General features: G+C 43.0%; 1 protein-coding gene across 2 annotated transcripts in view; it reads left to right on the top strand.

Annotated features, from left to right (window-relative positions):
- nt5dc1 (5'-nucleotidase domain containing 1) overlaps positions 1 to 13,294 on the top strand; it is a 554,582-nt gene that overhangs the window by 520,215 nt on the left and 21,073 nt on the right. For both annotated transcript variants that reach the window (XM_072555633.1, XM_072555641.1), the window contains exon 11: positions 296 to 464. In XM_072555633.1, coding sequence (XP_072411734.1) covers positions 296 to 464 — 169 coding nt within the window. The remainder of the gene's footprint in view (positions 1 to 295; positions 465 to 13,294) is intronic.

Raw genomic sequence — 13,294 nt, 5'->3', positions numbered from 1 at the left:
CACAATGATCTAAAGTGTACATTGTATTACCAAGGCAACCTAATGTTTTGTTTATTATTTGTAGTCTTTTGGAAGCAACTTCAAAGTTAGTATGTTTGCACATTAATTATGCTTGGCTTGGGCCATATTTTATTTAAACTGAGTAAAATGTATGTACTTTAAACCATAACATTAAAAGTAATTATTTTTCAAAATGATAACTGTGAGAGAAGAAAATGATTGCCAGACATGACCATCATTCTTTATGATCTCTTGAGTCTTTCCTCCTTTCATACATCTATCTTTTTGTTTCCAGAGCAAGAGGCAGAAGATGTGGCCAGTCGTGTCAGAACAATGGGGCTCCTATTTTGTGGATGGTGTCACGGGACTGGAGGGTGAAGGTGAAACTCAGGTGCACACATGGTGCACCAGCAATATTAACACATACAGCACCATTGCCATTCCCAGCCTGCAGGCTATAGCAGGTAAGAAAGAAAGTGCAGCAACAGGTCATTGCAAGATCCGTATAGGGGGAACTGAGAAATACAAGGGAGAGAAAACACTGGCTGGGGGTAGTTTATATGCACTCCAACCACATTTACTTCATTCGACAGCAAGTTAAAGAAACATGTAATAATGTAATACATAGTCAGTTCAAGCTTCATTATAGAATGGCCAACCAAATTAGCAAAAATAATTTGGAGGATGAGTTCATGAAATTTATTCAAGTCAGTTTTCTAACACAGTTTATTCAGGAACAAACTACTTAAATCAAATGCTATGTAATAAGACAAAGTCAAATAGTAATTTTATTTTTACAGAAACCTCTGGAAAAGTATGATCTAGGTTGTTGTCAGTCCAAAACTGGGATCTTCAATTTAAATTACACGGGTATGAATGGACCGCACATAAGGATCAAAGGAGGGGGTTCACAATATTACAAAGTATAATAAACCTGAGGATTGAGCATCTTTCTCCCCCAGAAATTAACAACCAGTGAAGAGGAAATTGATGAAATAGGAGAGTATAGAATTTAGAAGTAATCCAGCAAGAAATATAAAAATGGATGGGAAGAGTTTCTGCAAGTATGTAAGGTAGGAAAAAAAATCCAAAAGTGATGGGTCCTCTAGAGATAAAAGGAAGAAATTTATTTTAAAAAGTGTGAATAAAAACCAATATTAAGACAAAGAAATTAATGGGGCTACAAACTGACAGATCCTCTGGACCTGATGACTGCATTTTTGAGTTTTAAAATAAGGGTCATCATAAATGATGTACATGTTGGTTTTAATTTTTTCAAAATTCCCTTGGCTTCAAAATCATTGTGGATTTGGAAAATAGTGATTTAATCCTCCAATTCAAGGAAAGACGATAAGAAAGACAAGGAATTGTCACTCAGTTTGCCTGACTTCAGAAGTAGAGAAACATTGAATTTGGGCATAAGGGATGTATGTCTTGGCCAATCAGAATTCACTTGCCAATCAAACAGCATCTGTACCCTAATGCAGCACACATTGTTGTTCCCTTTGAAATTGCTTTTGCAATTTACACTTTTGTGCCAATGTGTATATGGAATGTCAATCTTTTGTCAACAGGACCTAGTTTACATGGGCAAATTTACTTGGTGGAAGGGATTCCCAGCTCATCAGGTCAGGAGGAGGGAGGGCAGAGGTGAATGCAGAACTTGGAAGTGGAATGCAAAGTGAAAAGGGGGCCAGTGATTGACAGAAATAGCCCCAAATGGGGCCTGAACCCAAAAAAGAATTCCAGTCTCCTGGTCCTGATCCAGACTTCATTAAGGCTGTTAAAAAGGAACTATATATACTTGAAAACAAAATTCCTAAAGCTAGTGGAAATTTAAAAAGGAATGCAACTAAGTCGGTAAATCCTTTTAAAGGTTGCTGAGGCCGAATAGTGTGATTATGTAATTATGTAATTTTCCATGATTCTATGGTATCCAAGCAACAATCAACATGACATCATAGTTTCATTACCAGTTTGCATTAAATTAGTTGATCTTAGCCAGGGTAGCATTTCTGACGTGACAATTCACTTCAGTGTTTTCCTGGTAAGAAACAGGGAAAGATCAACAGTGCTAAAGTCCACTTATCTATTGAATTTAAAATAGTGGACACATTGCAGCTAGTGCATTGTGCAGCCCTATCTGAGCTGCTTAATGAATGTGAAGCAGAAAAAAGCAGTCAGCTCAGGAGAAATGTACCCTACTTATGACGAAGACTCTTGTTTGTCGAGTTAGACGCAGCTAAATATATATCAGAAATTGCTGAAGGAACTCAGCAGTCTGGTAGCAACTGAACTTCTAAAGAAGGCTCACTGAACTCAAAACATTAACTGTGTGCTTTCTCTCTGCAGATGCTACCAGATCTGCTGACTTTCTTTTGCAGTTTCTGTTCTTGTTTCAGATTCAACTGCTCTGTTTTATTTAAAAATAGATCAGCTTTGACTAGAACCTCTGAATGAGTTTGTATCTTATCCCTTTAATTCTTTTGAAGATAAATCTATTGATCAGTAGTGGTAAATGGAGCAAGTGTACTGTATCCACAATATTAAAGCTATCCCCTGAAATGCTGATGTTATGATAAACAGGTAGGACCCATGGGAGCACAGACTTTTGTTCAAAATTATCTCAATTCATCCCATAGTTGCAGATTGAGCAAGACCTGACCAACAAAGCAAAGATATATTTCTCAGACATGAAAGGTGACTAAGCTATATGATCACCATTAGTTGCACATTCAAAAATAATCATTGTCATTTATAGTGCCAGTTTTAAATAAAAAAGTTTTAGATTTTTCCAAGATCATAACTACTGTACATTAACAGGACAGCCTCACCATTTATTGATTAAGTTTTGTAAAATATTAGATCCCATGTTGCAGACCGGTACCAATTATTTTACTGCAACTGTGGTGCAGCATTTTTCTATGAACTCTTTGCACCTTTAAGACATCAGAAATGCTTCAGTTAAATGAAAAGTTTGTACTATTTTCTTGTTCTGTCATGTCTGTTCAAATGTTTTTATTGCACTTCTTAGGCATCTCTTGCATCTGTTAGGCCAAGAGGCATGTAATACTGATTTCTATCTTGCAATCTGTCAAGACTTCTAAAGATAACGCATTGCTTGTTATAAGTAATCTGCACAAGAATCTGGTGACTGATCTTTCAGACTGCTCAAAGAGACATTGGCCTGAAACCTTAGCATGCCCAGTGTGGGCATTGAAAAGCACAGGTGATAGAACATAGAACATTACAGTGCAGTACAGGCCCTTCAGCCCTTGAAGTTGCGCTGCCCTGTGGAACCAATCTGAAGCCCACCAAACCTTCACTATTCCATTCTTGTCCGTATGCCGACCCAATGACCATTTAAATGCCCTTAAAGTTGGCGAGTCTACTACTGTTGCAGGCAGTACATTCCACACCCCTACTGCTCTCTGAGTAAAGAAACTACCTCTGACATCTAACCTATATCTATCATCCCTCAATTTAAAGCTATACCCCCTTGTGCTAGCCATCGCCATCGAAGGAAAAAGGCTCTCACTGTCCAACCTATCTAAGCCTCTGATTATCTTATTTGACTCAATTAAGTCACCTTTCAACATTTTTCTCTCTAATAAAAACAGCCTCAAGTCCCTCAGCTTTTCCTCGTAAGACCTTCCCTCCCTACCAGGCACCATCTTAGTAAATCTCCTCTGAACCCTTTCCAAAGTTTCCACATCCATCTTATAATGCAGTGACCAGAACTGTACACAACACTCCAAATGGGGCCACACCACAGTTTTGTACAGCTGCAGCATGATCTCATGGTTCCAAAACCCAATCACTCGACTGATAAAAGCTAACACACCATATGCCTTCTTAACAACCCGATCAGCCTGGTGGCAACTTTCAAGGATCTATGTACCTGGACACTGAGATCTCTCTACTCATCTACCAAGAATCTAACCATTAGCCCAGTACTTTGCATTTCTGTTACACCTTCCAAAGTGAATCATCTCACACTTTTCTGCATTAAACTCCATTTGCCACCTCTCATTCCAGCTCTGCAGCTTATTTGTCATCTCTCTGTAACCGTGGGGCAGCACAGTGGCTCAGTGGTTCGCACTGCTGCCTCACAGCACCAGGGTCCCAGGTTCGATTCCAGCCTCAGGTGACTGTCTGATTCAGCCTTGGGCGACTGTCTGTGTGGAGTTTGCACATTCTCCCCGTGTCTGCATGGTTTTCCTCCAGGTGCTCCAGTTTCCTCCCACAATCCAAAAAATGTGAAAATTAGGTGAATTGGCCATACTAAATTACCCATAGTATTTGGTACATTAGTCAGAGGGGAATGGGTCTAGGTGGGTTGCTCTTCGGAGGGTCGGTGTGGACTGGTTGGGCCGAAGGGCCTGTTTCCACACTGTAGGGAATCTAATTATCTAATCTACAACATCCTTCGTCACTATCCACAACTCTACCAATCTTAGTGCCATCCGCATATTTATTGATCTATCCTTCTCTGACCTAATCCAGGACACTTATAAAAATGACAAACAACAGTGGAACCAACACAGTTCCTTGTGGTATCCCACTAGTAACTGAACTCCAGGATGAACATTTCCCATCAACCACCACCCTCTGTCTTCTTTCAGTTAGCCAATTTCTCATCCAAACCACCAAATCACCTTCATAGAGTCATAGAGATGCACAGCATGGAAACAGACCCTTCGGTCCAACCCGTCCATGCCGACCAGATATCCCAACCCAATCTAGTCCCACCTGCCAGCACCCGGCCCATATCCCTCCAGACCCTTCCTGTTCATATACCCATCCAACTGCCTTTTAAATGTTGAAATTGTACCAGCCTCCACCACATCCTCTGGCAGCTCATTCATCCCATGCTTCCAAATTTTGTGCAACAGTCTACAGTGAGGAACCTCAACCAACGCCTTTCTGAAATCCATATGCACCACATCAACTGCTTTGCCCTCATCCACCAGTTTGGTCAACTTCTCAAAGAACACAATAAGGTTTGTGAGGCATGACCTACTTATTCCTTTCTAGATGATTATAAGTCCTGTCTCTTATAAGCCTTTCCAACACTTTACCCATAACTGAAACAAGGCTCACTGATCTAAAATTACTAGGGTTGTCTCTACTCCCTTTCTTGAACAAGGGAACAACATTTGCTATCCTCCAGTCTTCTGGCACTATTCCTGTAGACAATGACGACATAAAGACCAAAGCCAAAGCCTCACCAATCCCCTCCCTGGCCTCCCAGAAAATCCTAGGATAAATCCCTTCTGACCCAGAGTACTTATCTGTTTTTACACGTTCCAGAATTGTGAACACCTCCTCATTATGCACCTCAATAGACAATAGGTGCAGGAGTAGGCCATTCAGCCCTTCGAGCCTGCACCACCATTCAATATGATCATGGCTGATCATCCTTAATTAGTATCCTGTTCCTGCCTTATCTCCATAACCCTTGATTCCACTATCCTTGAGAGCTCTATCCAAATCTTTCTTAAATGAATCCAGAGACTGGGCCTCCACTGCCCTCTGGGGCAGAGCATTCCACACAGCCACCACTCTCTGGGTGAAGAGGCTTCTCCTCATCTCTGTCCTAAATGGTCTACCCCGTATTTTTAAGCTATGTCCTCTGGTTCGGCACTCACCCATCAGCGGAAACATGTTTCCTGCCTCCAGAGTGTCCAATCCTTTAATAATCTTATATGTCTCAATCAGATCCCCTCTCAGTCTTCTAAACTCAAGGGTATACAAGCCCAGTCGCTCCAGTCTTTCAGCGTAAGGTAGTTCCGCCATTCCAGGAATTGACCTCGTGAACCTGCACTGCACTCCCTCAATAGTCAGAATGTCTTTCCTCAAATTTGGAGACCAGAACTGCACACAGTACTCCAGGTGTGGTCTCACCAGGGCCCTGTACAGCTGCAGAAGAACCTCTTTGTTTCTATACTCTTGTTGTGAAGGCCAGCATGCTATTAGCCTTCTTCACTACTTGCTGTACCTGCATGCTTACCTTCATTGACTGGTGTACAAGAACACCCAGATCTCTCTGTACTGCCCCTTTACCTAAATTGATTCCATTTAGGTAGTAATCTGCCTTCCTGTTCTTGCCACCAGAGTGGATAACCATACAATAATCCACATTAAACTGCATCTGCCATGCATCTGACCACTCACCTAACCTGTCCAGGTCACCCTGTAATCTCCTATCATCCTCCTCACATTTCACCCTGCCACCCAGCTTAGTATCATCAGCAAATTTGCTAATGTTATTACTAATACCATCTTCTATATCATTAATATATATTGTAAAAAGCTGCAGTCCCAGCACTGATCCCTACGGTACCCCACTAGTCACTGCCTGCCATTCCGAAATGGAGCCGTTTATCACTACTCTTTGTTTCTTATCAGCCAACCAACTTTCAATCCAAGTTAGTACTTTGCCCCCAATGCCATGCGCCCTAATTTTGCTTACTAACCTCCTATGTGGAACTTTATCAAAAGCTTTCTGAAAGTCCAGGTACACTACATCTACTGGATCTCCCTCGTCCATCTTCAGAGTTACATCCTCAAAAAATTCCAGAAGATTAGTCAAATATGATTTCCCCTTCATAAATCCATGCTGTCTCTGACCTATCCTATTACTACTATCCAGATGTGTTGTTATTTCATCCTTTATAATAGACTCCAGCATCTTTCCCACCACTGAGGTCAGACTAACTGGTCTATAATTTCCTGCTTTCTCTCTCCCACCTTTCTTAAAAAGTGGTACAACATTAGCCACCCTCCAATCCACAGGAACTGATCCCGAATCTATCGAACTCTGGAAAATAATCACCAACGCATCCATGATTTCTCAAACCACCTCCTTCAGTACCCCTGGGATGTAGACCGTCAGGCCCTGGGGACTTATCAACCTTCAGACCTAACAATCTCTCCAACACCAATTCCTGGCAAATATAAATTCGCTTAAGTTCAGGTCCTTCAGCCACTGTTACCTCAGGGAGATTGCTTGTGTCTTCCCCAGTGAACACAGATCTGAAGTACCAATTCAATTCTTCTGCCATTTCTTTGTTCCCTGTCATATATTCCCCTGTTTCTGTCTTCAAGGGCCCAATTTTAGTCTTAACCATTTTTTTGCCTTTCACATACCTAAAAATGTTTTACTATCCTCCTTTATATTTTTGGCCAGTTTACCTTCGTATCTCATTTTTTCTCTGCGTATTTCCTTCTTAGTAATCCTCTGTTGTTCTTTAAAAGCTTCCCAGTCCTCCGTTTTCCCACTTATCTTTGCTATGTTATACTTTTTCTCTTTTAACTTTATATGTTTCTTAACTTCCCTTGTCAGACACAGCCACCCATGCCTCCTCCTAGGATCTTTCTTCCTTTTTCGAATGAACTGATCCTGCATCTTCTGCATTATACTCAGAAATATCTGCCATTATTCCTCCATTGTCATCCCTGCTAAGGTATTGCACCATTGAACTTTGGCCAGCTCCTCCCTCATAGCTCCATAGTTCCCTTTATTCAACAGAAATATTGTCACTTCCGACTGTACCCTCTCCCTCTCAAATTGCAGGTTGAAGCTTAATGTATTATGGTCACTACTTCCCAATGGCTCCTTCACTTCGAGGTCCCTGATCAATTCTGGTTCGTTGCACAATACCAGATCCAGAATTGCCTTCTCCCTGGTCGGCTCCAGCACCAGCTGCTCTAAGAATCCATCTCTGAGGCACTCCACAAAGTCTCTTTCTTGAGGTCCAATACCATCCTGATTCTCCCAGTCTACCTGCATGTTGAAATCCCCCATAACAACTGTAGTAACATCTTTACGACAGGCCAATTTCAGCTCCTGATTCAACTTACATCTGACATCCAGACTACTGTTTGGGGGCCTGTAGATAACTCCCAATGGGGTCTTTTTACCCTTAGAATTTCACAGCTCTATCCACACTGACTCTATATCCTCTGATTCTAGGTCCCCCCGCGCAAGGGATTGAATATCATCCCTTACCAACAAGGCCACCCCACCCCCTCTGCCCGTCAGTATGTCCTTACGATAGCACGTGTAGCCTTGAATATTCATTTCCCAGGCCCTGTCCACTTGAAGCCACTTCTCAGTTATCCCCACAATATCATATCTGCCAATTTCCAAAAGAGCCTCAAGCTCATCCATCTTATTTCTAATGCTTCATGCATTCATATATAGTATTTTTAATTTGTTACTGCCCTCACCCTTCCCATCAACTCCTATTTCACTCAACCTTACAGCATGATCCCTTTTTGAGTTTTCTGCCTCATTGATACAGTTGTCTTTCTTGACTTCCCTTGTTCTAACTTTCCTCCAATTTCCTTCTTAAACATCCAGTTTGTCCCCTCCCCCCCGCTACTTAATTTAAACGTAGCTGTGTTGCAGTAGCAAACCTGCCTGCCAGAATACTGGTCCCTAACCTATTAAGGTGCAAACCGTCTCTCTTGTAGAATTTATGCTTACCACAAAACATACCCCAGTGATCCAAGAATTTAAATCCTTGCTTCCTGCACCAGTTCCCCAGCCACACGTTCAAGTCCATTATCTCCCTGTTTCTGGCCTCACCAGCCCGAGGAACTGGAAGCAAACCAGAGATAACCACCCTGGACATCCTGCTTTTCAGCCTTCTTCCTAGTTCTCCGAAGTCCCGCTCTCGTATGTTCCTCCTATTCTTCCCAACATGATTTGTGCCAACACGTACCACCACCTCGGGCTCTTCACCTTCGTCCTTGAGGATTTCCTGCACTTTGTCTGTGATGTCTTTAACCCTGGCACTAGGAAGGCAACACACCATCTTTAAGTCCCGCCTGCTGCCACAAAAACCCCGGTCAGTTCCTCTCACTATGGAGTCCCCTATTACCACGGCTCTGTGCGATATCCGACTCTTCCACTCTGCCTCCACGCCAACTTTTGATTGCCAGTCCGCAAGGTGGCCAGGTCTGTCAATGTCATCCATCTCTACTGTTTCCAAAAGATTCAACTTGTTCCTGACAGGTGCTTCCCCCGGGGTCTCTTGTACCTGCCTCCTCTCTGCCTTCCTCATCGTCTGCTCTCTTCTGCTCTTTTCTGATATGGTCGGTGTAATAGCCTCGCTGAAGGTCTTGTCCAGAAAGATCTCCAGATGCCTAAGGTCCTCAAGTTCTTTCATCAGTGCTGCAATATGCTCTGTCAGTAGCTGAACGTGCACACACTTTCCAAACTTATACGAGCCAGACACACCAGAGTCATTGACCTTCCACATCAAGCATGTAGCAAACTGAACCAGCTTGGCAGTCATGTCTTCACCCTCTTCAACTGAGACATAATCACTTCACTCAACCTCCTTGTCAAAGACTCCTGAGCTAAAGCCTCACTCTTCAATCCACAGGAACTTCCTTGGACCCTCTTTTTGGGGCAAGTCTGTGGACTTTTAATTTAGGTTAGAGGAGGAGGGTGGGAGGGAGGCCCTACTTTGTAGGACCTGGAGTCTAGAACACACCCACTCAAATAACAATCACGTACCTTCCCGACCGGCTTTGCGCTCCGACTTCACTTCCGCCCAGCTCCCGCTACTCTCTGCTGCAAAAAAAAAGAAAAAAAGAAAGCCAATCCCATCTAGTCTAGTAGTCTGTATCTCAGTATTCTCCTCGACGACATTGTCCTTTTCTAGTGTGATTACTCATGAAAAGTATTCATTTAGCACTTCCCCTATCTCCTCTGACTCCATGCACAACTTCCCACTACTTTGCTTGATTGGTCCTAATCTTATTCTCATCATTCTTTTATTCCTGATATACCGATAGAAAGCCTTTGGTTTTCTTTGGTCCTATCCGCCAATGACTTCTCATGTCCCTTCCTGGCTTTTCTTTGCTCTCTCTTTGGATCTTTCCTGGCTAACTTGTAACTCTCAAGTGCCCTAACTGAACCATCACATCTCATCCTAACATAAGCCACCTTCTTCCTCTTGACAAGAGATTCAACTTCCTTAGTAAACCACAGCTCCTGCACTCAACAACCTCCTTCCTGCCTAACCGGTACATACTTACCAAGGACACACAGTATTTGGTCCTTGAATAAGCTCCACATTTCAATTGTACCCATCCCCTGCAGCTTTCTTCCCCATCCTATGCATTCTAAATCTTGCCTAATCGCATCATAAATGCCTTTCCCCCAACTGTAACTCTTGTCCTGCGCTATATACCTATCCCTTTCCATCACTTAAGTAAACATAGCCAAATTGTGGTCACTATCACCAAAGTGCTCACCTACCTCCAAATCTAACACCTGGCCAGGTTCATTGCCCAGTATCAAATCTAATGTAGCCTTGCCTCTGCACCTGCACCTGAATAGTGAGCCACATTTCTTGGACTTCCGGTCTCATTCATGCAGCATTTGGGAGCCTGCAAATCCACTAGATTGCAGGAGAACCACAACTGAAAACCCTCAGGTATGTGTGGAATGAAGGGTGAGAACGTTGTGCTGAAAGCGTTACAGCAGTGGAGATCTTGGCAATGGATAGCAGCAACTGGCAGGAGTCAGGGCAGAAGCAATAATGGCAATGTCATATTCAGATATGTATTACACATGTACTCTCAGCTCGCCTGAGTAAAGGCAGCACTAGAACCCAGTTATGCATTTGTGTCTCAAAGTGATAATAGGTTCATTATAAAGGGCCTAATGTCTGTTTCAGACAGAGACATTATGTGCCGATTTTGTTTGTTAACCGTTACCAATATGGCTGGTTGTGCTCTTCTAGCTCATAGTGAGTATGTTCCCTGCTCATTATATTCGGGGTCCAAGAGGTTCATTATTGGCCAAAAATTGTGGCCCAATGTCTACGCCACCAACTGTATTCAAAAGGATTTGTTAATCTTTCTTTCAATGAGTGTGCTGGTAGCAGGTTGAGGATTTCAAACAGTTCATCAACTTCACCAACACCTTCCACCCTGCCCTCAAATTCACCTTCACCATCTCTGACACTTCCCTCCACTTCCAGAACCCCTCCATCTCCATCTCCAGTAACCATCTTAGCACTGTCATCCATTTCAAACTCACCAACTCCCACAGCTACCCCAAATACAACTCCTCTCATCCACCCTCCTGCAAAAATGTGATTTCATACTCCCAGCTTGGCCACATCTATTCCCAGCATAAGGGATTCCAATTGTGGACATCCCAGATGTCCTACTTCAAGGACTGAAATTTACTCTCACCAATGATCAGTAATGCCCTCAACCACATCTCCCATTTCCCACACCTCTGCCCTCAAATCCCCTTCCCCCAACAACAATAAGGTAGACACCCTTTGGCCTCACATACTACTTCACCAATCTCCAAATTAACTTGCACCATCCTCCGACATTTTTACCTTCTGCAATCAGACTTCACCACTAAAAAGATATTTTCTTCCCCACCCCTACCTGCTTTCAGTCGGGACCACTCACTCCATGACTCCCTCGTCAGTTCCAAACTCTTTACCAATCTCTCCTCCACACCCGGTATCTTTCCCTGCAACTGCAGCAAGTGCAGCACTTTCCCCTAGACCTCCCCTCTAACCTCCATCCAAGGCCCTAAACAATCATTCCAGAGATTCACCTGCACTACTTCTAACCTGGTTATGGCATCCATTGCTCCCGATGTGGTCTCCTACATCGGAGAGACCCAAGCGCAGACTTGGAGACTGGTTTGCGGAGCATCTGCGCTCCAATCAACATCATCTTCCAGCTGCCAGCCAATTCAAACCCGTTCCCACACTCTTGATGAAATATCCATCCTGGGCCTCCTCCTTTGTTGAAATGAGACTACACGTAAACTAGAGAAACAACACCTCATATTCTGCCCCGGGAGCTTACAACCCAATGGCCTCAACATCGAGTTCACCAGCTTCAAAATCTCCCGCACCCAGCCTTATCCTATGTTAAGCCCTCCTTCTCTTCCCCATCTCCTTGACCTGACATACCTGTTCATCTTCCTTCTCACATATCCAGTCCATGCTTCCCACTGACCGATCACAATAATCCCCTACGTGCATCCACCTATCATCATCCCACCTACCCTTCCAGCAGCCCCACTCCCCTCCCTGTATTTATTCCTAAACCCACTTCCCCTCCCCATTCCTGATGATGGGTCCTGACCCGAAACATCGATTTTCCTGCTCCTCCGGCGCTATCTGAACTGCTTCATTTTTCCAGCTACACATTTTATTGACTCTTTAATTGCAATCCAATTGCATACCAATCCATTAAAAATTAACATCTAAATCACTGAAGATGCTTCTTTTCTCATGTGTCATTCAGTTTTCCTTCCCCTCCTCCATTCATTCATGTTGTTCTCCACATGTTTGCACGTCTTTGGCTTTAAAAACAGCCCTATGAGCATCTTCTGTGTATTTGTAATTTTGTACATGGATAGATCATGGTATGTATGGGCAAAAATTTGCTGCTGGTAAAAACAATTGACTAAGGCAATTATTCACACGAGGAGGTCAAACCTGACCTGAACATGCTTGGAAACTGTATCTCCCTGTGGGCCCTGAAAGTGTTAAGGCTTCAATCAACCATAGTAAAGCGTGTATTTGTCATATTTTCTTCACAAAATAGCTTTCATCAATGAAAGTTTAATTACAGCTATTACTAAAGGTTGTCTTTAATACTTATAGTCAGAGACCTGAATGGATTCCTCACTCAGGCCTCACTACATTGCTACCTCAACTTCTCTCTTTAAGATTCTCCTTAAAACTATTCTGACAAGCTTTTGGCCATCTAGCTTTATATCCACCTGGCTTATGTGGTTTGGTTTTATATTTTTCTTAAAATTTTCCTATGAAGTGCTTTGTAGTGTTTTATTGTGTTAAAGGTAGGAGATGAATATCAGTTGTTTCTGTTGGATGTTTGTCAACTTGATAACCTAATGAGGAGAGGTTGAACAGGCTGGAGCTGTTTTCCCTGGAGTGTCGGAGGCTGAGGGGTGACCTTAGAGAGGTTTATAAAATCATGAACGGCATGGATAGGGTAAATAGCCAAGGTCTTTTTCCTGGGATGGTGGAGTCCAGAACTAGGTGGCATAGGTTTACGGTGAGAGGGAAAAGATATAAAAGGGACCTGAGGGGCAACATTTTTACGCAGAGAGTAGTGCATGTATGGGATGAGCTGTCAGAAGAAGTGTTGGAGGCCAGTACAATTGCAAAATTTAAAAGGCATCTGAATGTGTATATGAATAGGAAAGGTTTGGAGGGATATGAGCCCGGCACTGGCAAGTGGGACTAGATTGGGTTGGGATATCTGG

The sequence above is a fragment of the Chiloscyllium punctatum genome, chromosome 3, assembly GCF_047496795.1.
Source record: "Chiloscyllium punctatum isolate Juve2018m chromosome 3, sChiPun1.3, whole genome shotgun sequence".
Taxonomy (NCBI): domain Eukaryota; kingdom Metazoa; phylum Chordata; class Chondrichthyes; order Orectolobiformes; family Hemiscylliidae; genus Chiloscyllium; species Chiloscyllium punctatum.
Note: the sequence above shows the minus strand (reverse complement) of the source record. Positions and strands in the feature narration are given on the sequence as shown.